We start from the raw sequence: 27,825 nt of genomic DNA on the forward strand, positions 1-27,825 counted from the left end.
AGTATCGCTCACTCTCGCGATAGTTAGTCCGGCAAAGTAAAAAGCCTGGCGTTGTCACTGGAAAAAGAGACCGGAAATCATGAAATTCCCGCGGGGATGAATGTGCGCAAAGATGAATGTGGGTAAGGGCATGTCATTATTACTTGTCTGTACAAGAACGTAGAGATAGGAATGTAGAAGTTACAGCGTTCATTAACTTTCGAGTGAAAAGTGCTTTTTTTTTTTAGTTCCGCCACAGACTCTAGCTGCGAATAGACTTCATTATATTGTAAGGAGACCTGTGGCTAACATACATTAATCTTGCAATATTTTTTTCAAAATGGAGATGAAAAAAGAAACTGATTGCACTCCCTTTCAAAAAAAGCCCCACAAAAAAGTTACTAAGCCAAGACCGATCTACTTCAATTCCATCTTTCGTGTTCAAATTAGCTAAACTTCATGCAGTTTTTCATACAACCTTTAGAAACTTTTTTTTCCCATTTGAACGAAAGCCTTGCAGAAAACGTAGGAATTTTCCACTGGTATTTATATATCAAATCTATATAGCCGCCCATCCACCGAAGGCAACTCCGAAGACTGAGGGTCGCACTGCTAGCCAACTTTATTTTAAATGTTTTGGACTTCAACTCCCAGAAATCCTCAGCCAGCATTCTAGATGGGGTTCTCTGACAGTGGAAGTCTACACATCTTTAGAGTTACAATACTAAGGATGAGGAAACACTGCTCTTTAAGTAGAAAATTAAGGGGTCATGTGATTTTCTAGTCTAATAAAAGGTTGCCAGTGATTTGTTTGGTTAGTCTCCCAACTAAGGCAAACAAAAAGTTGAAATTGAAGTCAGAAGTTACGCCATTTGGGTGTATTATACCTCTATAAACGGAAGGGAGTAGATCGGAAGTTACTCTTTCCCAAAAGGAGAAAGAAAACAGCAATGAGAAGCAGTCTGGAGGAGCGAAGGAGGAAATCCCACAGCTGGTTAGTTTTTTACACTTTAAATGAATTTCCGCAGCAATTGACTGATCGCCTGGGCCACACCTAGTCGTCCAAATAACGATCGGCTTATTTCTGGGTTGGCGTGTTGTGGGAATGAAGCCGTCTGGGGATTGCCTGAAGCGAGTTATTCAGCTGTATTTCTGTAAATCATTGTTACGAAGAAGTGGGATGTGTTCACATCATACCCGGACACAATGTAGCCTGCCGTGCCGGAGACCCGTCAGCATTGAGTTGATGTAAAAGTTGAAGGGCTCGTTAAATTAAATAGGAGAGCAGCCTTAGGAGGAAAAATGTCCGCCATGACTGGGTTAACAGATAGTCGTCGACTTACGACACAATTGAGCCCAAAATTTATGTTGATAAATGAGAAATGTATTTAGTGAATTTTGCCCCTTTTTATGACTTTTCTTGCCATGGTTGTTAAGTGAATCACTCCAGTTGTTAAATTAGTAACATCGCTGTTAAGTGAATCTGGCTTTCCCATTGACTTTGCTTGTCAGAAGGTCACAAATGGGATTGCATGACCCCGGGACACTGCAACCGTCATAAATATGAGCCAGTTGTCAAGCATCTGAATGTAAATCGCATGTCCATGGGGATGCTGCAATGGTCATAACTGTGAAAATGGTCATAAGTCAACTTTTTTCATTGCCGTTGTAACATTGAACGGTCATTAGATGAACTGTTGTAAATCGAGGACTATCTCTGTTTACTTATTTACTTATTTCTATGGTTTATGAGTGTTGTGTTCTGCCGAATATCTCTCCCCAATTCACGGCAGTTTACAACAGAAACCATAAAGTTGTGTGAGTTTTTTTATTTGCCCACAGTATGACATAAGAAAATGGAACAATTACTCCACCATAGAAACTGCAGAAGGAAGGGAAAAATAACTGTCAAACTACCCCCCAAAACCAATGTAAGAACTCAGTTTCAACCAGCATCTCTGGAGGGGCCAGACTAGCTTTTAGGGGAAGCCTCGGTGCTAACCCAGAAGCACCAATTCCTGGATTCAGTCCCCTTTCCCCAAAAAATATTGGAGAATGGAAATATGATTTTCCAATAGAAAAGAGTATCTGTAGCTCAGGGTTGAAATGTGGGGTTCTTGATACTGTCTGAGCTTGGTTTGCTTGCAGATGTTTCAGTACCCAACTAGGTAACTATATATAATGTATAGTGAATGTGAGTTTTGCTGTCGGTTTATATGTGGTAGCTTTAGGCAACTAGCAAGGCAAGTTATGGGTAGACGTGGCTCATGTCCATTCGTTCAGCAATCATTCACAGTTACTGAGACGCTGAAAAAAATGGACTTACAACCAGTCTTCAAAGTTCCAGCTGTTGTAATGTCCCTATGATCATATGGTTGCAATCCAGATGCCCAGGTGCCTGGCTCATGATTACAATATTGCACAAGCTATGCTGCATGATTGGCATCTGTGACTCTCTGGTACCTTCACGTAAGCAAAGTTAATGAGGAAGCCAATAGGGAAGGTTGCAAATTGTCCCAGTAAGTCACTAGAAACACCACCCCTGCCTGCTTGCACTCCATCACATGCACCTGTCAGCAGCACTGCCTTCCTCCTCTGCCTTCCCCCACCCCACCGCAGGCCTATTTCAAAATGACAACTCCTAGGCAGCTCCTGGGAGTTCCATAGCTACAAGGAGCTATGGAAAATTTTAACTCTTTCTTACCCTTCAAGAGTTGTCAGAATTTGTGTAGCCCAGACCTAGTAACCTAATTTGGAATTTTGCAAACTAGTTTACAATCCAAAATACCGGGATTCACATATGCTGAACCAAAGTTCACATGTCATATGACAAATCAGTGTGTGGGGTAAGCTCTTTCAATAAGTCAGAAAGATAATATTTTTGCCTCTTGATTTGTGTGGTGTATACTATATCTTTATTTCTGCCATCTTGGTGCACGAACTTGGTCCTGATGCCATAGAATTTATTGAATATTAATGATGTCTTAAAATACAGACCAGAGAATCATTTTCAAGCTTCAGTTTTTTAAGGGTGAAGCTCTCTTTGAACCTGTTACAGCTGAGCAAAGAGATTTGCTGCTTGATGTGCCAACATCCAAATCTCACTAGCATCTTTCTGTTTCCAGTTTGTAAAGTCAATAACTATTGATTTTCTATCTAGTCATGAATCCTCAAAACTGTTACCTGCAGTAATCACTTCATTTTGCCTTATGCTTGAGATAGGTCTTAAATTGTAGGCATGATTGATTATATTCTGAGGGTGGGATAGAATTCCATCTTAAACATACCTAGGTTATTCAGACACCCAAATTCCTAAATGAGAAGAGTGTTCTAAGTCAATTTCCTATTTCAAAATTATAGGCATTTTTTCAGCATTTGCTGAAATGAAATAGTTCCTCTTTTTGTCTTTCAGAGTTTTATTGTATCAGCTGTTTTTATTACATTAAGATATGCAGCTTTTTAATAAAAAAAATAAAGCTCCATGAAAATATATTTACAATACTTAAAATAATGATCAACCAGCCCAAATAGGATGCATATCCATCCAGTCACTTCCAAATGAGGTTTGGGGGCTTGAACGTTTTCTACTATTTTTGTGAGAAGCTGTATTATGAAGTTGAATTAGTATGTTGCAATATGTTCTGTACTAATGATTCTATATTCTGTTTAATGGAACTGACAATCATAACACTTTTGTTGTTTCTTTCTTTTAGGCTTTAAGAGTTTTTTCTTATATGCAATCTTGTCAATAAAATGGCAACTCTAAATAATGCAGAAAATAGTAAGTATTCCTCTTTAGGAATTAAATATTGATTTGGGATATATATTGCAGATATTTACAAAGACAAGGCTTTTAATACATGCTGTATTTTTGGCATGATTTTTCAGAAGTGTCATTGCCACCTTCCTAGGGTTGACAAAAAGTGACTAGTCCAAGGTCACTGAACTGATTTTTACCTAATGTGGGACTAGAATTCATGGTCTCCCAATTTCTAGCCTAGTGTCTTAACCCACTATACCAGTGGCTCCCAATCTTTTGGGCACCAGGGACCAATTCCATGGAGAGAGGTTTTTCTGTGGACCAGAGGGGGCGTGGTTTCATGTGCTTCCTGCAGATGGGGCTTTGCTTGTTTGCGAGGACCAGTTTCTGGCATGCCATGGACCGGTGCCGATCCACAGATTGGAGGATTGGGGACCCCTGCACTACATCTGAACTACTGGCTTTCCTAATAATATTAGGGTATATTACTTATGTTTTTCTGATTTAAACATATTGTATGCTATTTTCTGCCTCAACCTGAAGGTGAATATACTACTTCACCCATTCGTGGATCTGGTGATGGCATGGAAACAGAGCAGCCTTCAAAATCTGAAGTAATCCTCAACACAACTAGCCATGCCCATCGAAGCCCACACAAGAAACTTCTTCCATCACTAAGTCCTGGAGTTCTTCAGCTGGGGAAAGTATACGGTGACAAGGCTGTGGAAATTGAAGCTGTACGAATCATAGTTCCTAAAGCATCTATAAGCCATGTGGTACCTGTTAAAAATACTAAAGGATCTAAATCCTCAGGTCCACAAAAAGAGCCCCTCGGTCTGTCCGATGGAATTTCATCAGATAATAAGAAAGAACTGCTGGAGCTAAGAAATGAAATAGGAAAGCTTAAGAATTCAGAAAAGAGATTGTTACAGGATAAGGAAGGCCTTTCCAATCAACTCCATGTACAAACAGAGGTAAGAAAATAGACTTGATTGAATTACTTTTAAAGACTCTTTTATACCATTCGTTTGGAAGAAATAACTTCAGTGTACACAAATAATTATTCAGGGATAACTGTGCAGCTTCAACTCCATTTAATAGTTTATACTCAGTTTTTTTTCCTAGTTTTGATTATTTCCACTCAGAATTAAATTAAATTACCCTTAATGACTTCATTTCATAGTAAGGCCTTTAAGGATTGTAGTCTGCATCATTCGATTATTCTGAACAATGACTATAAAAGTATTCAGTATAAAGTGGCTCATTGGATCCCTCTATAAAGGAGAAAGACAGTCTCTAAATATGTATATAAACCACAATTGTATAAATAAACAGAACTATACCCTCTACCTGAAAATTGATAAAGTGGGTAGCTGCTATGTTTGAATATGCCATCATTCCATTAGACTAAATTTCATATCTCTTGGAAAAAGCCAACTTTCACCTAAGCAAAATTACAATTTAGATTTTGGAGGAGCTTCTTTTTTTAAAAAAAAAGTTTTATTAGCTTATAGCATGGGTCGGCAACCCGCGACTTCGGAGCCACATGCGGCTCTTTGAGCCATCACCTGCAGCTCCGGAGCCTCCTCTGCCATTTGCAGAGAGAGAGAGAGACAGAGAGGCACTTGCACTTCCCTTCTCTCTCTCTGTCTCATGCGGACTTCCCCCTTACAGGGCTCCTGATTGGCCCTGCGCCTGAGTGCACCACCCCCTGGGAGAAGTGCAGCCAGGAAGTCCCTTTCCCGGGCTGGCCCCATCCGAGGTACACATGGCCATGGAGCCGCGCAGGGAAGCCCCAGGATCCCTGCTTGGAGTGGCCCACCGGAGGCTCCGCAGAACGAGCCAGCCCTCCCACAAGCCGCGGCCCAAGGGAGAGCAGCCCCTGCGATTCCCAGTCAGCGTGACCATTGGCCCCACTGGCCGGGCAGGTGCGCCAGAATCACGGCTGCTGGGAAAGAAGAGGGAGATACAGCAATGGTAGGAAAGGAGAGTCTCCTCTTGGGGCTCGGCGCCGCCAGCGGCTTCCTTGCCCTCCTCCTCCTCCCCTTCTTCCTCCTGCTGCCCCATGGGCGGCTCGGGCAGGCGCCGGGACAAGAGGAACACCCGGGGGGCCAGCTGACCGGCGGAGGGGCTGGCAGGGCCAGTCAAGCAGAGCAGCCACAGCGTTGCAGCCAGGGCCGGCAGCCCGCGCGGCACCAGCCCCTACCGCGGCTACATCGGATGGGCGGAGGACGAGGCCAGGCAGTGCAGAGTCTTGGCTGGGGCGGCAGCAGCGGCTTTCTCACACTCCTCCTCCCCTTCTTCCTCCTGCTGGTCCCCGGGCAGCTCAGGCGGGTGCCGGGGCAAGAGGGATGCCCGAGGGGGAGCAGCCAGGCTGGTGGAGAGGCTGGTCAGGCAGAGCAGCCGCAGCATTGCAGCCAGAGCCAGTGGCCCATGCGGCACCAGCCCCCGCCATGGCTACATTGGATGGGTGGACGGCGAGGCCGGGCAGCGCGGAGTCCCGGCAGCAGCTTCCTCGCCCTCCTCCTCTCCTTCTTCCTCCTGCAGCCCCCTGTGCGGCAGTCCCGGCAGGGGTGGCGGCTGGCAGGGGCATTGCTTCCTGGGCCGTCCCTGGGCAGCCGAGCCAGCCACGCGTCTCCACGAGCCTGCTCATCTCTGCTGGCGGCAGCAGCGCCATCTGGTGCTGTTTACACGGCTGTTCTTCCACGTGACTGAGATAGGCAGCGCCGCTCCGCTGTTGTTTCCCCAGATCAGAGTTGGGGCCACTGCCTATCTCAGTCATGCTGTCCATTGACTTCCATGGGGACGCTTGGCTGATTGAAACAGCTCCAAGGATCGAGCTGCGGGATGGCTTTGAGTGGCAGAGACACAGAGACGCAAATGTGTCTCCACAGGTGATGCAGCAAGGGCAGAAGATGAGGAGTCAGCCTATGTCTGTGCACATGCACAGACTTAAACGGAGGCTTCCAAACCTGACACCCATACACACATGGATGTCTGGAAAAAAAGGGGGAAAAGTGGGCATGACTATTTAAAGATCCCCACTTTTCCTTTCCTTCCTCCTTTTTCGCAGTGTTGACTTCTGCTCCTCCAATCCTGGTTGCTCCTCACAGTCCCTGCCTGCCATGGCTATTTCTGAGAGCAGGGAGCAACTGCCTGCTGGGCAAGCCCCAAAAGCTTTCTTCCTCTCCCTGATCTTGCCTTTCTTGCTCGCCCTCTGATAGAGGCGTCTGCTGGGTTTCCTCAACCTCCTCCTCCCCACCTTTTATTTTTATCCCACCACTGACTGCCTCTTTCGCAATGTTGACATTCCGGGGACTCGGACCTCGCTTCACTCCTGGAGTCACTTGGCAAAGCTTGAAGGAGAGGCTGCCTGCTCCCACCTCCTGCGGAGCAGAATTGCTGCTTCCTCACCCTCCCAGCGAAAGAACCCCAGAGAGGTGGAAGACGTCCTTTCTCCCACTTTCCGCTTCTCATCCTTTCTTTTCTGAGCACCCCTCCCCGAGCAAGCCAGAAGCTTCAACTCCAGCCTCCTGCAGCAGGCTGAGATAGGCAAGCCCGAACGGCCGTCTGCTGCCGCTTCGGAAGATTTGCCGCAGCAGCTCTTTCTCCCCATCAGCCTGCTCCTCTGTTCCCTGGGAACCTTCGCACCAAAAGGCGGAAAGAAGAAAGTCCCAGAGAGGGAGAGCGTGGGGTGGGGAGAGAGCAGTCTTTTCCGAGGGGAGGAGAAGCCAGGACGGAGCTGGATGGGGGCAGAGCCAGTGCAAGTCTCGCCTTAGGCTCCACTCTTTAATCAAGTCCCCTGTTCTGTGCGCGTGCGCACATGCGCGCTCACATTATGCGGCTCTCAGTTTTTTCTTTTGTGATGAAAACGGGTCCAAGTGGCTCTTTCAGTGTTTCAGCTTGCTGACCCCTGGTTTATAGTATACGATACAATGAAAATACAATAGTGGAAAAGATAGAGAAAGGAAAAGGGAATAGAGAAGTGAGGTAAGGAAGAGAAAAAAGAAGAAAAAAGGCATTGACTTCCACCTTCCTTTGCTGCAACAAAGTAGACTATCTACTTCAAAGTACACTATCTACTTTTTACTTTTACAAAATAATATAAGCTAGCCATTTCGATAACATCAAGTCTATCTAATTGGTAAAGCCCAAAATCAAAATTTCATTTTTTTCAACCTCAAGCACAAAGTCTAGAAGCGGTTTCCAAGGGGCAGTAAAAGTGTTCATATTCTTTTCTTTAATCAGTACAGTTAGTTTAGCCATCTCTGCTAGCTCCATCAGCTTTTGTAACCATTCCTCCATTGTGGGAATCAATATAGTCCTCCATTTCTGAGCATAAAGTAATCTTGCTGCTGTCAACATATATAACATCAAAGTTCCATATTTTTTTTCCAGGTCTTTGTATATTACCCCCAAGAGAAAAATTTCTGGGTTTAAGAATTTTCTATAAAATTTGAATCCTGCTCCAATATTTTCTTGCTTTATCACACATTCACCATAAATGGTAAAAAGTCCCTTCTTCACCTTTACATTTCCAACATTCATTTGAAATACCTTTATACATTTTTGATAACTTGTCTGGTGTTAAGTACAACATCTTGTAAAAAATTTCTTTTAAATTATAATTTAATATAAATTTTAATCCTTTATTCCACATATTTTCCCATTGTTCAAGCATTATATTGTACCCCAAATTCCTTGCCCACTGAATCATACAATGTTTTACTTGTTCATTTTCCAGATTTAAATTCAATAACGTTTTATAAACTTTAGCTATAATATTTTCATCACTACCGCACAGTAGGGTTTCCAATTGATTTTTAACAAAATCAAACCCATGATTCTTTTTATCTCACTTAAATCTTTCTTTCAACTGCATATATGTAAATCAGTGGTGAACATGACCTTCTGATTCTAGCTCCTCCTTGGATTTGAGGGTAGGCTCACCCAAATTAAGAGATACTGTATTATATATCACTTGATTTTGGAGGAGCTTCTTGAAAGCTACTATGGGATAGAAAGCTACTGGTCTTAGATTATGAAAGCTGTAAACATGTAAACTTATGTTCACCTTGTTAAAGCTGCATTATATAAAATCCTGTCTTTTTCCTTATTAAGACATATGTGGTGTTTATGTAGCCACTCTACAGTAATACAAACAGTAACGAGCTTTGTTTGGTGTCCATCATATTTTGAAATGCACAACAGTCAGCTTTAATATATGCTGTAATTAACTACTACACCTGTCTAGTAACACAGAACAAGCCAGCATGCATCTTTCTTTATACCCAGTTCTTCAACTGCAATAGGTTAATCAACTCAGTGTGTGTTGAAATCATTTCTCTATCTTAGGTCAACCGGGAGTTGAAAAAGTTACTTGTTGCTTCTGTTGGAGATGACCTGCAATATCATTTTGAGCGTATGGCACGTGAAAAAAATCAACTGATTCTTGAAAATGAAGTCCTTGGGCGGAATGTGTCTCAGTTGTCTGAGCAGTTAGAACGGATGTCTATACAATGTGATGTTTGGCGAAGCAAATTCCTAGCAAGCAGGTACTATTAATAATGCTGCCTTTTAAAGGATATCTTGATAAATAAATGTACATCTATCTAAGCAAGCATAGACACATAAATACTTTTTCTCTGTCAGAGTTGTTGATTCAGGATACCAAGCTTTAAGGTTTAACAGACATGATTGTTCTGGATGGGGTCATACTTCCCTTAAAGATCAGGTTTACAGCTTGGGACTGCTTTTAACCAAAGATACACAACAGTAGCTGGCTAAATGTTTATCAGCCTTGGCAGATAAACCATTGTGTATTCCAGGAGAAGAGAGAACTGACATTGGTAATGTATGGTTTGGTAACTCTGAGACTGGATACTACTACATATCGCTGTTTGTGGAGTGCCTCTTGAAAACAATGACAATTGGCCAAGAATGATGCAACATGATTGGTGCTTCTAGGAGGTGCCACAACACACCTTTCATAAAGCAATTGTGCATACTTGAGTAATTTTCTGATCCCAATCCAAATTACTCACTCTGGTATACAAAACTGGGTAGGTCTTAGGACTTCCGGTTTGCTATCGTGGCTGCCGCGGATCCTGGAAGTCGAGCTCCATCTTCCGCATTCGGTTTCATTTTGCTGAGGGACACTGGAAAGGGTCGAAAGTCGCCCTGTAGGGACGATGAGCAAGGAGGGGACACTCGCTTGATCGTGAAAGGGCAGTATCCTTTCCGCTCGATCCGGGGCAGCCCTCCAAACCGGTGGAGGAAAGACCGGCCATAGTAATATGGTTCGTCACTAGACTGCAGACAGCCGAAATCAAACTTACCACTAAGCACTTCGAAAGCAACGCGGATGAAACTGGGTGAGATCCGGTCTTGTCTTTATCCTAAGTACTTTCTTTTCCTGTAAACGCTGCCTGAAGTATCTTTTCCCCTGTGAGGAGAGAGGGAAGGGAATTTCTATCCCACCCTCTAAGAATAGCGGCGACTGACTACCGAGGGGAATTAAAGCATTAAAAAACAACTTTAATCTAATTGGATGTATATATTCCTGAAACTTGAGGACCAAAAATTTTCCTATTTTTATTGTTGGAGACTTTTGCTCTTATCTACAAAAAGGAAATAAAATTGGAAAAAAGGATTATAAAAATTTTGGACTTAAAAAACCTTAAACGGCATCAGTGACATCTTGTGGCAAAGTTTGGTATTACAACTTGTTATTTCCTAACAGAGACTTAGCTCAAAGCCCAGACCTTAGATAAGATTATTTTGACCTTGGTACCACCTGTGAAAAACTCAGCTGTAAGAGAACAGCTGGGTGGCATAACTGGCCTACTTGAACTGTGAATGTAAACCTTTACTGACTTTCAGAGTTATATGTGGGGAATTGCTTTCCTATCTCTTTATTTGAAGAATATTGGTTACTATATGAGATGATGAAATACCTTGGACTATAAAATCTTTCTTGACAACGACTTCTAATATAAAGACTATTTATAAACATATGAAAGAGATGGATGAAGACCAGGAAAAGATCCTTTCCATGTTGATAGCAATACATGAAACCATTCTTTCAGTTTGTGATAAAATAAGACCTAACATAAAGATCAAGATGCCAGCTTAGATACACAAACCCAAATTTTGACTACAACCAACAAACTAACAATGCAGAAGATAACAGAAAAAGTAGAACAATCAAATATTAAGACAGAGGACTCAATTGACCAACAAATAAAGTTAATGGAAAATCCAGAAAAGGGAGTGACAACACTGAAAATGGAAAAGACTTTCTATATAAATCAGAAGAAATTTGAGAAAGAAGAACAGATTGAATGGAAGATGAACATATCAGGGCAATCATGGAGAACTGGAATAATAGGGAGACAACTTAATGAATACAAATGGGCTAGTCCTTCCCAAAAAAATGGCAATTAAATATTCTCTTTTATTTCAAATAACATACATAATAATAGAGGGAGATCTATTTGACGATCTAAAAGCACTGATACGGAAGCCTACTTGGCAAAGGAAGAAAGCCAGAATAAGGCTGAAGAAAATTGGTTTTTTGATTTATTAGAAGGGATTTCATATTAATTACAGAGTTAAAGGGAGAAGTTTAGGTAAGGGGAATTCTGGTCATTAGATTTAAAATATTTGGAAATTAGTTGAAAATAAGGATTTTATCTGTTTAATATTTAAAAAATAGACCTAAAAGAAAAAAAAATTATTACGAATATGGTTGATTTATTGGTTAACCCAGGTAATATATACAATAGTTTTGATTTATTAAAGGGGATATTGTATTATTAAGTAGATGATTTAATATGGTGGGAAATAGATAACTTTTAGGAAATAGAACAAGATTATATTTAAATAGATAAAATGTGTATTTTGGATATTAGATTCTGTTATGAATTGAGATAAGGGAAATCTTGGTTACCTAAAGCCTGAAAATTATAAATATCAAAGGTTAAATTGGAATATTGATGGGAAACTAAAAATTGGGAAAAATTAATAACAGGATATGGATTGTTTATGAAGATTGAATGTAAAAAATAATTAAGATACATATAAGCTAAAAATGTATTGATAAATGTAATAATGATGTTTTTACTGAATTGATATAATAAGAACTGTATTAGCTTAAATATGAGACAGTAAATGTTAAGAGAAAAAGAGAGGAAATATTTGATGTTGTAACATGAGATTTGTACTAAAGATTTTGTTATCGAAGTCTTGATTAACCCAGCCACCATGTTGCTTTTTAAATACTTAAATGTAAAATTGGAAAATTAATAAAATATTATAAACGAAAACTGGGTAGGTGTCTTGGAGCCAAATTACTTTTAAATACCCATGTTCTAATATTTTTAATGGGGCATCTCTGCAGCTTACTCCACTAATAGAATTTAGAGCAGCTAATTCATGGTGAGTGTAAACTGAAACAGTTTGCCTGAGGCTTAAAATATTTCATTTCCTAAACCTCTTATAGTTTGCAATCATTTTTAGAGATTTTTAATAAAGTGTTAATTTTGATAATTATGAATATTTGTATGCCAACTAGAACATACCAAATGAAAATTTCATAGTATATGCCTTTTTAAAAATCTTTATAAATCTACTTATGATTTTAGAAGTTTGTCTGACAATTATTATCTATTCACAATTGATGTTTTATACATCCCTAAATTATTGCAAAAGAAAGGGCAGTTGATTTTAATATGATTGTGAATTGGGAAAGCTGCTATGATGTAACTGGTACCATGTCTAAACTGGTCTAAAGTAATGATTTAAATCTCAATTCAGCAAACAAGCTCACTGCATGGTCCTAGAATGCCATCTTTCACCGTAATATATTTTACAGGGTTATTTCATAATAGTACTCCTGGGAAAAAGTGGAATGACATTATAAGAAATTTGTACTTCATATCACATTTATTTGTTCAAGATGTATTATCCCTTTATTCCAAATTATATACACAATCTGTTTAGGTTGCATCATGAAAATGCAACCATTGAAATAACTGCTAATGTACAATAGGAACACATATTAATTAGTTGAATCAATTTTAACTAGGACATATCTGAAATTTCTTCTACAGAGTCATGTCTGATGAGTTGACTAACTCCAGAGCAGTTCTCCAGCGTCAGGCCAGAGATGCACACAGTGCAATTCAGGACCTTTTAAATGAACGTGATCAGTTTCGCCAAGAAATGATTGCTGCACAAAAGTATGAATATGTGTATTTTTTGTGAAAGACATTTTTCAAATCCCAGTTTAGCCATTTTACTTAGCAACTCTGGATTATTGATATTTAGAAAAATACAATGTCATACCTATATATTTATTATTGCATAAGTCTTAGTTATAATCTGCTTTATTTAAAGATTTACTTCTAATTCCATAGATTGAATTAGAATTCTATATAATCAAAGTTCGATGTGTAAAATACAGACAAATATTGTAAGTGTCTAAAACACTTTGAATACAGTGAAAACAATAATATGCAGTTGGGAAATAATTGTATCAGAATGATCATATGTATGTAGAGCTGTTCTCAGTCAACAAGGCTTATATATATACACACAGTATATATCCATGACCCATTAGGTCATTGTTTCAGTCAAGTCATTGTTTCAGATGCGTCATCATTTTCAGTTGTGTCATTGTTTCAGTTGTTCATTATTTCTGGGAGCAAGAATACTTTTCAACTTCTTGTTGTCTTTCCCACTAACTTTGTTTTTGGGAAGCTTGCAGAGAGAAAGTCAATGGGGAAGCCAATAGGGAAGGTTGCAAAATGCTCAGACAAGTCCTCCCCCACCTGTGCATCCTCCCAAAGTCCCTTTGTGCTCATACCATGGCAACAACCTACACGCCCCTGTACCCCCTCGCACACCCACCCTGACCTGCTGTGCCTCTTATGCACCTTCCCTAACCATTGCCACACCTTACACACGCCCTCGCTCCTTCAGCAGTCAATTGCCTGCCTGCTGGCCTTGGACTTGCATCTTTCTGCCAGCTTCCTCACTGATTTTGCTTGTGGGAAACTGACAGGGACCATTGGAAATGACAGTCATGTGACTGTGATACAACAGGAGCAGCATTGAAACAGTCGCAACTTTTGCAAATTTCAATCCCACTAGAACAGGGTTTGGCAACCTTGGCTCTTTTATGACTCATGGACTTCAACTCCCAGAATTCCTGAGCCAGCTGGCTGGCTCAGGAATTCTGGGAGTTGAAGTCCACGAGTCATAAAAGAGGCAAGGTTGCCTATCCCTGCACTAGAATGATGGATTCCAGATTTTGTAAGTTAGGCCATTTGAGTAACTTGGATTCAAAAACTGTTGTGGTATGATGCATCATTTTGCCTAATTGAAGGTTACAAATAGAAAAACAAACACAAAATATTTAGTAGTGTATACAGATGCATGCATATTTTATGTATATGTACATCATATAGAGAGAATGACAGATATATAAAGAATTGAAAACAGTGTCATTGCTTTAAAATGTACATAGTAGCACAGACCATAAAGCATTAGAGCAACTATCATTCTCTGTGACAATAGAGATCTACCTTCCCTAGTTATTAGGTGCTTGCATAGCTTAAATTTTTCTTCTACAGTCTGTTTATCTTACATTTTATTCTCCAAATCATCCACATGTAAGAAACTTTATTCTATGTGGAGGATAAAATTTGAAAATGGATAATAGGTCAGTCTATATTTGTTGGGTGAATTTTCTGTCCCACATGGCTGATGTGAGCTGCAGGATTACCTACGAAATCTTTTTTTTCCCCAATTATTTTTACCTCGTTTGAAAATAATCCACAGTTGGTCTGTAGTTTTCTGCCCTTCCTGTTGCGGTCTCCCCTGCTGTACAAGGGCCATAATTTTCCCATCCAAAATCTTAACCAGAAACTACATAATCTGTTCCTTTGCATCACTAGCAAAACTATAAATAGCAATTTTTGCTCTTGAATAATTTAACACTCTTTTCTTTTTATCCCTTCGTCTCCTTGACTGTTTATCCTGTTGTTTCTTTAGCCCACCGAATTTTCTTATGTCTATAACATTTGTAACTGAAACTGACTTCTTTCCAATGCAGATTATTAGAGGAGCTCCTGGTTTCTCTACAGTGGGGAAGGCAGCAGACATACTACCCTCGTGCACATCCTCATAGTACGGTGGAATTGGCTGCTGTAAATCATAAGCTTGCTAGAGCAGTAACTTTACATCTACTTGGAAACTCTAGTATTGCTAACAGTTCAAAAAATGGCTCTTCGTCCACAGAACTCTGCAATACCCCTGCTGAGAAAATGGCTGAAATGGTAAAAAACTATTTTACACAATAGCATGCTATTCTGTTGTGCATTAAAATTTTCAAGTTTACTTTCTAGAAACATAAAGCAGTCTTTTTTATTGCATGATAACAAATGCTATGACTTAATAAGCCTTGTATTCCACTAAATAATATTAGTATTCTACTGTACTTCATAGCAATAGTTTTCTACTATTCATTTGCAAGACAAGATACAAACTCAGAGGTGGTTAGAGCAGGGCGACATTTGATTCCTAGAGCTACACCTCTGTCGTGGCCCACTTCTAAAGTAGATTGCTGACAGAAAGACCTGAGGAAGTTTTTCCTTGAACATAATCTAAACTATGGTTGTAGTTTAAATTGCAATAGCTGAGGCTAATAGAGAATCTGAACTGAGAATTGTTTGGCTTATGCTGGGCAAACAAATTTACATTTCTGCTTGTTGTCCAGAGACCAGTAGCAAAGAAATGTATGCTTTTTATGTCAGATGCAATCATTTCCAAACTAATTATTATAATAATTGCATCTCCTGCATTATTGTTCAGTTAATACAGATCACCTTTGAAGAGTTTGTGCAAAATTCAATTGGTGTTAATTGTGACCGCTAAGTGATACTGATATCTAAAACTAAGATAATACACTGTTTTTTGGTCACAATTCAAGTTGCTGGTTTTAATATTTAAGATAATAAACAGCTTTAAGAAGTAAACTCTTTATTCTGTACAGGATAAAATAATCTTATAGAACAGACATGTTAAACACAAGGCCCAGGGGCGGGTTGCGGCCTGCAGAGTGGTTTCATGTGGCCTGCAAAGCCATCCTGGAAACAGTGGAATGGTCCCCACTGCCTTGGCCCTGGCCCAGGCTGGCCGGGAGCCAAAGTAAAATTTTGTGGTGGCCATTTATGCTGAAATGCATTCAGTCTTAGCTCCACAAGGCCGTCTAGAAACAGCGAGGAACCAGCCCCTGCCACGTCGGCCCCACCCCGAGTGCATGCTGGGGAAGTGTCACCCTTTGTGAGGAATGAAGAAATGGATCATGCCTTGGCGCTTGCCCCATCCCACCCCCTTCTTCCAGAGACCCTCAGATCTGTCCCACTCCTGCCCAGGCCCCGACAGGCACCCTTGACGCGAACAATGTAGAGCTGGCCATGTCCACCCAATAGGCCACATCCACTCCATCCACACCCACCCAATAGGCCGCACCCACCCTGACCACACCTACCCGGCCCCCGAGAGCAACCGCAATGCTGATGCGGCCCTCAATGAAATTGAGTTTGACACCCCTGTTATAGAGATACCACACTATCTCTAAAAAGTAAATTGGCAATACAATTTCTCTTGCATGGGAATTGAACTTTCTAACTTTAAAAAATGAGATATCCCTTTATCTGGATATTTCAGATTGTTTTAAACATGTTATAAATATTTTTAGCAAAAGAAACCATTGCAGTTCATTGCTATGCATTGTTATTATTTTCCAGGTATTAAGAATGCTAGATTCTGGCAAATGTACAGAAGTATCAGAACTTTCTTTTTCGGAGCCTTCAACACCATCTTTTCTTTCCCCAAAGAAAAATATTGGACGATTTCATCCCTATACTAGATATGAGAACATAACTTTCAACTGTTGTGATCGCTGCAAAGGAGAATTACTTGTCCTTTAAAAAAATCTATTTAGTTAGTAGCAATGACTTCCGATTCTAATAAAGCATACGATCTTTGGGCACTTTTATTTTCTGTACTTTTAACTAGTACTGGATTTTGTGCTAGAAATATGTCTTTCATAAAGCTTTCAGGGCTTTAATGTTCTGTCTCAAATTCCTTTGTGGTAGATTGAATTTGTAATGCAATGTAAATTGTTTGATACCAACCAAGAATGTATTAGAAAAATGTTCCATACTGTACAAAGATCTATAGAATTTGAATTACCAACTTTTCTTCTTTAAGAGAACACTTGAGAGTATTAGAAATATCCCATGAACCTCAAATATTTGCTTCCTTGAAAAGATCCAGCTTATTTCTGTATGTGAACTATTTTATTTTAGAATTAGGGTGGGTGTCTTAAGTATTTTCTACAGTTGACTTCCAGTATTAGCTGTTACATGGGCAGGTTAAAATGCATATTTTAATGAAAACTCAAAATGCTTCTTTAGGTATAAACTGTACTTTAAAGATTTTAAGTGATGGAGTAGATTTGGTGAGAGTAAATGAATTTTAATGCACAACATTTATGTCAAAGAGTAGCAACAGCATTTATGTGCAAACTATTGGAGATGTGCCTCTGAGTTCACCTTTTGTACAAAAGGTTTTTTAAAAAACAAACTTAAAATCAGTATCCCTGAGGGATTCTGTGAAAAGATTTTAACGGTGCTATTAAATGTGGTTGGATTATTTTATCTTTTTTTTTTCTAATTTGTAAATAGGCAAAAATATGCTGTCATCACTTAAAAAAAAAACACTTCCTTTCTAAATCTCTATTTCTTAATAGTGGGGTTGGGTTGGTGGTATAATTTGCAATTTCTCAATAACACACCAAATACGCTGGATTTTTTACAATGGGACTTCCAGATAATGCTGTGACATAGTAAAACCTTTAGCCATTTCTAGAAGAATGTTGTACATTAAGTTTTCTACTCCTGAAAAACAGTCCTGCAACACCTGTTTGACTCATTAACCCAGCCCTGTCATATAAACCCCATACAAACACATATGAATGACAGTATAGTATACAAAATAGATTTGGCATTATATACAACATATCTCTGAATGGGAGAGAGTGAGCAAAAGGAAACAGTATAAAAATAAGTGCTATATGATAGCAAAGTCCTATTTCAACTATCTCCCCAAATTTTGGAAACAAAAGAGATTTATATTCTAACACTTTTACTTTACAAGCTACTCATTTCAAAGCAGTGCAAGTTTAGTAATTTCTACTTCAAAATAAGTAGAAAGTGTTTCTGAAAAATGGGAGATACTTGCATGTCCTTAATAACTACTGCTGAATATGTAATAAGCCCATAAAACAGAAAAATAGAAACTTTATTAAGTGGAACTTTAAAATAGCTCAGCTGCCTGAATGAACAGTAAACTTTGATATATACATAAATAATGTGTTCTATTATTTTGGCATCAGCTGTGATTAATGGTGTAGGGTTTCTAACCAAATGCCAGATGTGAAAAAAATACACCATACTTGCAGTAGGAGTATTTATTATATGTAAGTTTTATAGAACTGAGAAGGCAATCCCGATCTATTCACAAATAGATAATTATTCCAAGTTTAAGATGGGGAAAAATTACTAAGAGAAAATTAAGCCATTATTGAAGGATTTCAAAATATTCCAGAAGAGAAACCACTTCCAACAGGCAATCTCAAAGCTATGCAAGATATTCTGGAACACACAAGAGGCATCCAGGGCCTCTAAATCTCAGCAGTATTAATCTGTAAAGCGAAGGGACTTTGGTTCAGAAATTGAATGGATAATATTTTCTATTTGCTTTGCTCTTCTGGCTTCTTGCCTAAACTGTTTTGATCGTTCTCTAGCAATTAGTTGCTCTTCTCGCTTCTCACGTCTCTTCCTTCTTAGCCATCTACATAGAAATGAAATCATGTTTAAAACTGAATATTAACCAACACTTCATTTTTGCTGTTTGTGTAGTACAAGCAGATAACCTATCCCTAAAAAGATACATTCTGGGACAGAATACATCTAAAAATCTTATTAGACAATTACCTGTGATTTGGACTATAGTTCATAATAATTGAAACCAGTAAGTATTTGAATCTTTTGAGGACAGTGAATTTATTACTCATTAACATAGCATATTATCACGCTATAGCTTACAGAGAAATATAAGCCCAAGCGTTTTGGTAAAAAATTAAATGTTGAATCTGAAACTATTCTCATCAAGCAATAACCAAATTTCATTTCTATTATTACTGGCCATGATCTAAAGTTATTTGGTGTTGAATCAAACCCCTCAATCACTACATTCAGTTTAAAGCAGATCAACTTGATAAACAACGTATCTGAACATTTAGTATTGTAAAGCAAAAAGAAAAAGTGACTAATCTATAGTTACATAACATCTTCATAACGTATAATACTGTGTTAAAAACATGGTTTCTAAGTTGATCCAAGTTTTCAAACTGCAGTATTATTTTATGTTGTGCGAATATATTCTCTAGATTGATCCAAAATGTAGTGAGAAAAATACACATTTACAGGAGAAAACAAGAGAAGACAACGGACCGAAATTCATCTGCTTCCTGGAGAAAAAAACATCCAGATCTTATTAAAATAGCAATGTTATATTGGTTTCTAAAATGAAAAACAAAAATGCTTACTGTTTATAAGCTTTGTCATTTTCAACTGTTCTTGGAAGGAAGAACATACCCTCTTCTTGCTCTTTCAGGGTTTGTATCTGTTTTTCTTTAATTTGTTCCTGCTGTTTTCTTTTAAGCCACAACTTGAAAGCATCATCTGGATTTCTATTCTCCTATTTAAAAATAAAAAATATATACTTTTTAAAATTCAGAAAATGTATACAGATACTTAGAGTCATGAAACTAATTTGTCCTAATCTGAAGGCATGAGACATTGTAATCTATTAAAATCAAAAGAAAAAGTATTCATGAACTGGTTATGATTTGTAGATGCATATCTGCCTTCCAGAATAATATCAGAAAAGTGGAAAAGGGAAGAGATTACATCATAAACACAACCTGAAAATAATTCATACTAACAATTCCATCTAATTATTATTCCATATTTAGTAACAGTGATACACTGGATACAAAACCAGTCATCTGCATGTGTTCAGAAGCATCTTAATTCTTGTAATTAGTATTTTATTTTTATTTTATTATTTTTATGAATAATAGGAGTCAGTTTGGTTTAGTGATTAAGAGACCATGTTAGAAAGAGTTTGAGACCATGTTAGAAACTGAGTTTGAGTCCCACCTTAGCTATGAACGCTGGCTGGGTGACCTTGGACCATTCACTTTCTAAGCCCAACTCATCTCACAGGGTTGTTGACGGGAACATAGGAGGAGGAAGGTATGTTGCATATGTTTGTGGACTTGAATTCTAATTAATTTAGAATTTATTATTTCTAAAAATAATAAATGTGAAATACAAATAAATAACTGAAGGTGAAGTACATACATAACAATCTCTCCTATTTTCCCCACAACAACATGAAGTGGGTTTTGCTGAGAGAGTGTGACTGGCCCAGGGTCACCCAGCTGGTTTTCATGCCTAAAGGTGGGACTCAAACTCACTGTCTTTCACTTTCTAGCCTGGTGCCTTAACCACTAGACCAAACTGGCTCTTTGATTTTAATTCTTGGGTTGTACAACTGGTGTTTTGGTTCACTGCTTTGCTGCATGACCCATTTCTCTTGAGTTTCAGTCCATAGATATCCTAACAATTTCCTAAAGAGTTTACTGATACAATTCAGAATTTATAGTTCTATCGATTGTCCTGGCCCAAAGGCAGCAAAGTAGGTCACTACTTTGTTGCCGGTACGTTTCACAGATTGGATAAGACCGAACATAGTCTTTCACTAACTGAAAGTAATGGCTTTCTCCTTGCAATTCTGCCATGTAAATCGTTATTCAGTATTCTCATGATGATGGTCTCAGGAACACTGACGTTTGTCAATGCAAGTAAGGCCTTTACTTTCTTAGATATTACCTCAGGTTTTTTTGAGACCTCCTGGACTATTACACTCCTTATTCCTAGTGTGATCATGATTGGTCAACTATTCCTGGGGATAGTAACAATAGTGTTGAATTGCCTCCATTTGCACACAATCTGCCTGGCAGTGGACTATTGGAGTCCACACTTTTTGGAAATAGTTTTGTAACCTTTTCCAGCTTGGGAGCATCAACAACTATTTTTGGGAAGTCCTAAGAAATCACCTTTGTTCAAGCCCTGACATATTTCCACATATCTATATTGTGAAGATCAGGCTTTGATATTGAATATCTGCCATTCTGTTCTTTAATAAGTACTTTCCACATTTATACCTGATTAGCAATCCATTGATTAAAACACCTTGCTCCAATTTTCCCTTCAAGTGAACTAATAATCCTAAAAGTTTGTACAATGCAGCCACACACACATATATCTAGCTTTTGATTATTTTCTTCAAGAAATCAATGAACAAGTATGTTTTTACATATTCATTTATTGGGTTCTCTTCATCTAGTTTCAGGACTTGTGTGAACAGATCTCATTTTAGGACATACTTTGTTAGGCCCAAACCCAAAGAGACACAGCAAAATCCCAATGAGTCCAATCCTTATCTGCTTATACTTAACAAACAGAATCTTGCCTAACTAAAGCTATAATCTTCTAACTTACTAGATACATCCCAAGAGGTTCTAGGGTAAAACTATCCGGAACCTTCCTTCCTCAATCCAACTGGGGCCTGCACAGTCTCTTAATCTGGGCCTCTCTCTCTCTCTCTGATGAGGTTTACTGCCTCCTTCCTAGGATAGCTCTGTATTGCAATAACTCCTATCCACTGATTGTCCATGTGCATATTCCATCACATATTTATGCAGAAATATTGAAAATTCAGAATGGTTCACAAACTTTTAAATATAACTCAATTTACGGTATATTACCCAATTGTATTTTCAAAATATTAGCATAAATCATTTTATTAATTTACAAAATTAACATTCCATACTTTTTATAACAAAGTGACAAACTCTAGACATTTTCTGACATAAGCAAGGACTATGCATCTAGAAATTGAAATTTTGCAATTATTGTTAGGATATATTTGATGTTGGGGAAATATCCACACAAACAACACATTGCAACAAAAAGAATTTCAGTAATGTTTAATACCACACTAATTTGGCTTCTAAATAGCTGATCATTATATTATCTGTAAATAAGTGAGATTTGTCCTTGACATACAAATAGTTGCATCTGGAAATAAAAGGCTGAATTCTATCCATCCTCATCAAGAAAACTTGGTTTAAACTTTTAAAACTGAACCAACCACAGAAGAATAATGGAAACTTCATCCTACCCTGCTATTTAAGTTCTCTATTTCTTTGGCACGCTGAACTCTTTTCTCCTGCAGCATTTGATCTTTTTTCTTTTGCAGCCAAGCCTGGAAGACTCTATCATTTTCTCTCTTTTTTTCATCTTCCAACATCTTTTTTTGGTTTTCTTCCTTGCATTAAAACATTAACAAATAATGACAATTTTAGAAAAAAAATCAGAACATAAAGAATTATGAATTTCCAGAATGGAAATTGTAAAAGAAGTTAGTTAAATAATTTTCCATCACAGACTAGATACAGACTAGAAAAAAAAGAACACGATTTTCAGCTGTTCTTCCACAATATATCCCCAATCTCAAGGTCTTCTGAAAGCTTGGGAGACACTGAAAATAAAGGAAGACTGGCCCAAAGATTGTAAGCAGGAGCAGGAACTACCCAAAATCACATGATTTCTCATTCTGAGATTTTCTACAGGATCAGAAGACAAAGAAATGTTGATTAGCGCCAAGGTAATCCAAATTTTTGTTTTTATTTTTAGCCAAAGATACTATTATAATGATAAACACAATAGGTTTTTAAAATTAGTAAGATTCTCAACTGCAGTGAAGCCTCATGTTACTTGATGATTGTGGCTTCCCTCCTCCATCAAACCATTTCTGCTTTTAGAACTGCAAACAGTTCATACAATATGTGTTCATACAATACCCTGAATCATAAATCAAACGTTAATGTATGTGGTTTTTTTAATCAAGTTCATGTTATTTTATGGTTCGGTATATTGTGAAAACCTAAGAAATTGAGGTACACTAAATAAACTACTATTGCATAACAAGAACAAAGCCAGCAAGGGAAACTGACCTCTGGACACAATCTTACAAATGGAATAGTATTAGCAATGTTTTAAAAGATGAAACACAACATGCTAAGTTTAAAATATGAACCAACAAGATTTATTTTAAAGTTCATTTTCAAGTCACTCCTGTTAGAAGTTTTCAAACACAAATGACTGCATAAAAGAAGATGACAGCTAAACAATGCCCATATATAAAACCTGTACTCTGAATATTATTTGCAAGAGGAACAAATATCAAGGGTATTGTTTGCTTCCATATCCTAATCGTAGATTTGTAAAAGTAACCACATCATTAATATTCTCACCTCTCTTCTTATTTTCTCTCTTCTTTTCTCTATTTGTTTCTGTAGCTCTTTTTGCCTGGGTGATAAACAGAATGTAGAACTTCTTATATCAAGGCTCACTTTTGCTGACTGGACCCTGCGTGGGCTCCTTCCCCTTTCTATATTCCTCGTAATATTGATGGCAGAGCTTGGTCGAATAGGTGGTGGTTGAGGGAAAAAAAAATATCTTTCTTTGCAAGGAGAACAAGATGTTATAGGCGTTTGCAAGAAGGACTCGTCTTTTGCACCAAAAGCACTAGCATACGAACTTTTAGGAGAAACATGCTGAGTTTCAATGTCACTGAAAGAAATACTCAGAGGAGGAAATAAGCCTTGACTTTCAATGTCACGGATACTCAAGAGTTCAAACTTCCCATCTCTTTCTACTAGGATCTTGCCATCCTTGTGCTCATCATCCATACTACCATTGATGGACAGAGATATATCTTCCTGTCCTGTTTCATTAGAAATACGCAACTGAGACAGCCTACCTGCAATGTTTTGTTCTCTGTAAGGATCATTTTTATCTGCTTCTGCATTTATCAAAGATGGTACTTCTAGTTCTACTATACTATCATTGAATTTTAGTTTTCTTTCTTTTGTTTCATCTAAAGGCTCCTGACTCAACAGAAGTTTGTTAGCTTCTTCAATTTTTTCTAAGATATAACGCTTTATATCTTCATCGTCTTCCTCCTTGTCTTCTAGCCTTGATTCCTGACCGGAGCTTTCGCTATCTGTATCAGATACTGGTTCCAATGCCTTAGGATCAAGTTCAAATATAGAATGTATTTCATTTTGTGATGCATCATTTAGGGCTTCCTCAGGCTCAGGAGGTTCTTGTGAAGAATTTCGTTCCTCATCCTTCAGTATTTCTTCAGGCTCAAGAGAATCTTGTGAAGGATTTTTTCTATCCTCTAAGTCTTTGTCAGTGTTAGTTTCAAAATCCTTTTCATTGTCATCATGATTCTATGAAAAAAAATGTAATATCTATTTACACAAAATGTAGGAGGCAATATGCACAGTCATGGTTTATGTACTATTTAAAGCACAATTTGTTTGAGCATGATTTATTGGATGACAATTTATTCTTACACTATGATAACCTGGGAATATATAATTTTCTGATCTAAGAACTGCTCTAAAGTTTTGCATAGAAGTCTGCACGTCAAATTCCTAAATTTATTTCATTTATATTTAATGGAAATCAAACATAGTTAACAATCTTTTTCAGTTATGCATTTAATAATTTCCCTTTTATCACAATACCTGTTACATAATTTAGTAACAATTTTTGGTAGACTCACAAAAGCTTTGGAGGGACTTCACAAATCCTTGGGGCTTCAGATTGTGTTCCACTGAACTAAATTGTAATAGTTTACAAATTACAGTGGTTAGACTCATAAAACATAGTGACCCAAAAGTAAGCAAACACGTTATTAACTTGATGGTGAATCAAGCCACAGAATAGCTGATTGCCATTTGGCATTTAATCATAAACCATTTAAATTTCATCCTGCGTTCAGCAACTCTTCTAATCAATCTGTATTACATATCTTTGTTCTATGTATACTGGTATACAATTATATTTTCTTAATACCTGTATATCATCAGAAATTTCTTTTTCTTCTTCATTAATTAGCCACTCAAGGTCTTTCTCAAAATCATCCTCATAGTCACCACCTTCTGTGGTATCTCCCGTGTCTGTAGATTCACTGGTTTCTTTTTTGTCACTCATTGTGGATGTTTCTTAAAATAAAACTATAAAATTACAAATAGCATATATCAATTTATAATGTTACTCACATAACGGCAATAAAATGTTACTCAGCAAAGTACTTGCTCCTAATTATTTCAAAACACTAACATGTTATTCTACAAGTTTATGTTAAGGTAACAGAAAATTAAAGGATAGGGATAAGTTCAACAGCAATTCCAAAGTAAGTACAGGTAGTCCTCGACTTATGACTGCAATTGAGCCCAAATTTTCTGTTGCTAAGCGAGACAGTTAAATGAGTTTTGCCCTATTTTACGACTTGTCTTGCCATAGCTGTTAAGTGAATCACTGCAGTCGTTAAGTTAGTAACACGATTGTTAAATGAATCTGGCTTTCCCATTGATTTTGTTTGTCAGAATGTAGCAAAAGGTGATCACATGACTCCAGGACACTCATCATAAATATGACTCAGTGGTCAAGCATCTGAATTTTGATCATGTGAGTATGGGGATACTACAATGGTCATAAGTGTGAAAACAGTCATAAGTCACTTTTTCAGGACTGTTGTTAATTCAGCGGCTCCCAACCTTTTCTATACCCTGCACCCCTAGAACGCTTTTGATCTATTCTCGTATCCCTTACAAAAGTTTGAAATAACGGCAATGAATTATGCATATACAGTATAATTTTAAAAACCCAAGTTTCCGCACCCCCTGGAATATCATCTCGCACCCCCAGGGTGCGAGCTCCCCAGGTTGGGAACCCCTGGTATAGGTAGAGGACTATCTGTATAAGCAGGATCGTAATCTTGTTAAAAAGTACAGGTTTATTTCTATTGTACTTAGGTTTTACAGAACTCTTTAAGATAGTATAATGAAATGAGATGTTCATCATTCTGATCAATTGAAATAATAACATGGGAAGGCAGAACTGATAGATCCAGTATATTATATATTATAATCCAGGTTTTCTGTTTCTCTAAATAACATTTTAGACAAGGCATTAAGCTCACATGGGCTATTTTAGAATAGTTCTCATTTAGCAACCACAATTATGACCAGCAACTAGGACAAGTGACACCACAATCATACTTATAATCTTACTTCAGCTTTGCTTTGCTTTGCTTTGCTTTACAGGCTTACAAAGGTCATAAATCTAAGGGCTGATCATAAAGTTACTCTTTCATCAGCTTCATAACTGCAAACAGTTGCTAAACAAGGCAGTTGCTAAACTAAGCAATCACTAAAAAAGGACCACCTCTACACAAATTAGATAGAAGGCATCAAGTCATTTTAGTCTTGTTGACTATATGGACAAATACTCAATTCTCCTTTAGTTATACTTTACAGCTCTTCTGAGAATATTCTAGTAATTTCTTCTTTGATCCTCACTACCCACTTTTGCTTTTACTATCCTCACTTTATACACAATTATTTTGATCAAAGAGTCTTCTGTTCCTTAAATACTAATATTTTATCATATTAATTTCCACATGTTGTCCACTTAGTCAAATGTATTAAGTATAGTCTTTAGAAATGTATATCTTACACACACACACACACACACACACACACACACACATATAACACATACATACATTGTTAAGGAAAGGTGAGAGACGTAACTAGTTACTAATATGGATAACTTAATTAACAATTAAAAGATGTTCTTGCATGCAGGAGCAGCATATAAAACTGACTCATGTGTTAATCTGATAGAACTGCAACCTGTCTTTTATTAAGGCAAGCGGTGCGACTGGTTAATTGTTCTCACTGTCAGGTAATTTTTCCTTAGTTCTAGGTTGGATCTCTCCATGATAGGTTTCCATCCTTATTTCTTGTCCTGCCCTCAGGTGCTTTGGAGAAGAGGTTGACCTTTTCCCACTGTATGCTTGCCAAGGTACGTTGAGGCAAACGATAAACCTTTCCTTTCAAACCGAACCAATTCTGGAATCCAGTCATACAGTCCCGAACAGAGCGAAGGGGGCAGATTAAGGCTTGATGCCGCCTAGGCTCGTTAAGCGTCTGAGGGGGAGGAGACTAAAAAGTAAGCCAAGTCTTTAAACCTGTCGCCATGGCAATCGGCACCTCCGTTTTGATCCTCGCTGAAATAAGGGCAGGCTCGGACCCCCAAGACAACGTTCAAGCTGTCAGAACTACCGAAACAGCGACACACACTGCGTGCCTATCTCGGACGCCTGCCCACCCTTTAGCACTAATCGCGGAATTACCACCCTCCGAACAAAAATTTATATTCAGACAAGTTAGGTCCCACTCTCTTTTCTGCTCCGGGAACCCTACGCCGATTTCAACCGAGTCAGCAACTTTTCAGCCTTCGCTTGCGAACAAAGCAAGCTTCGTCGGGCTTTTCTTGCCATGGAAGAGCCTGCCCGTCATAACCTCAGGCCCTTTCACTCTCTAAGCGCCGGCTCTCCAAACCCTGTCGCACCTTCCCTCTCATCTCCACCTGTGGACGGCGCTGAGCAGTGACCCGCCCGCCATGGCGTCGTCATGGTAACTGCTGCACCCACCGGCGTCCTGCCATGTCTCCGAGGTTTCCCCCACCACTCACCAAGCAGAGGACGGCGGCTGTAAAGGATCAAACGGAGCACTTTTGCCGCGCACCACGCTTTCCGTCTCCATGGAAACCGGGGGCAGGACGATCTCCCGATAGAACAAATAACAGATTCCGCCGAACCCTTGTGCCGCTACGGAAAGAGTTGAAGTGGCGCGTAGGCGGGAAAAGTGCTTGCAATGGTGGAGAATATCTGTGAAATGTGTTATTGGGCGTATGTAGTTTAAATTTGCATTTGCGGAGTAACAGCTAACAAAC

General features: G+C 38.5%; 2 protein-coding genes across 11 annotated transcripts; one reads left to right on the forward strand and one right to left on the reverse strand.

Moving 5' to 3' along the window:
• The first annotated feature begins 38 nt into the window (after window positions 1-38).
• Window positions 39-17,471, forward strand: BLZF1 (basic leucine zipper nuclear factor 1). 2 transcript variants are annotated; one of them, XM_039327262.1, is made up of 7 exons: window positions 39-122; window positions 3,693-3,760; window positions 4,283-4,713; window positions 9,095-9,294; window positions 12,853-12,981; window positions 14,859-15,081; window positions 16,555-17,471. In XM_039327262.1, exons 2-7 carry the CDS (start codon window positions 3,733-3,735, stop codon window positions 16,735-16,737), a joined length of 1,194 nt encoding a protein of 397 aa, XP_039183196.1. In that variant the 5' UTR covers window positions 39-122; window positions 3,693-3,732; the 3' UTR covers window positions 16,738-17,471. The 2 variants fall into 2 exon arrangements, with proteins under 2 accessions (XP_039183196.1, XP_039183195.1); XM_039327261.1 differs by lacking the exon at window positions 39-122 and adding an exon at window positions 709-973.
• Window positions 17,472-18,266: 795 nt separating this feature from the next.
• CCDC181 (coiled-coil domain containing 181) lies at window positions 18,267-27,660 on the reverse strand. 9 transcript variants are annotated; one of them, XM_039327254.1, is made up of 6 exons: window positions 27,565-27,660; window positions 24,877-25,037; window positions 23,262-24,245; window positions 22,127-22,273; window positions 19,422-19,573; window positions 18,267-18,664 (listed from the first exon to the last, which is right to left on the reverse strand). In XM_039327254.1, the coding sequence occupies exons 2-6, from the start codon at window positions 25,012-25,014 to the stop codon at window positions 18,511-18,513; spliced, it is 1,575 nt and encodes a 524-aa protein (XP_039183188.1). In that variant the 5' UTR covers window positions 25,015-25,037; window positions 27,565-27,660; the 3' UTR covers window positions 18,267-18,510. The 9 variants fall into 9 exon arrangements, with proteins under 9 accessions (XP_039183188.1, XP_039183187.1, XP_039183185.1 ...); XM_039327253.1 differs by having other exon boundaries at window positions 27,524-27,581; XM_039327251.1 differs by having other exon boundaries at window positions 27,442-27,576.
• Between the last annotated feature and the right edge of the window lie 165 nt (window positions 27,661-27,825).

This window comes from Crotalus tigris, unplaced genomic scaffold (genome assembly GCF_016545835.1).
Source record: "Crotalus tigris isolate CLP2741 ecotype Arizona unplaced genomic scaffold, ASM1654583v1 scf7180000024359.8030256, whole genome shotgun sequence".
NCBI classification, from domain to species: domain Eukaryota; kingdom Metazoa; phylum Chordata; class Lepidosauria; order Squamata; family Viperidae; genus Crotalus; species Crotalus tigris.

What these genes read in the sequence shown, in the direction of transcription:
- BLZF1 (XM_039327262.1), top strand. Translation starts at nt 3,733, where the DNA reads ATGGCAACTCTAAATAATGCAGAAAATA. An exon ending in GAAATGATTGCTGCACAAAA is followed by an intron (nt 12,982 to 14,858) that starts GTATGAATATGT and finishes TTTCCAATGCAG; the next exon opens with ATTATTAGAGGAGCTCCTGG. An exon ending in CTGAGAAAATGGCTGAAATG is followed by an intron (nt 15,082 to 16,554) that starts GTAAAAAACTAT and finishes ATTATTTTCCAG; the next exon opens with GTATTAAGAATGCTAGATTC.
- CCDC181 (XM_039327254.1), bottom strand. Translation starts at nt 25,014, where the DNA reads ATGAGTGACAAAAAAGAAACCAGTGAATCTACAGACACGGGAGATACC. An exon ending in AAATTTCTGATGATATACAG is followed by an intron (nt 24,246 to 24,876) that starts GTATTAAGAAAA and finishes TTTTTTTCATAG; the next exon opens with AATCATGATGACAATGAAAA. An exon ending in TAGAGAACTTAAATAGCAGG is followed by an intron (nt 19,574 to 22,126) that starts GTAGGATGAAGT and finishes ATTTTTAAATAG; the next exon opens with GAGAATAGAAATCCAGATGA.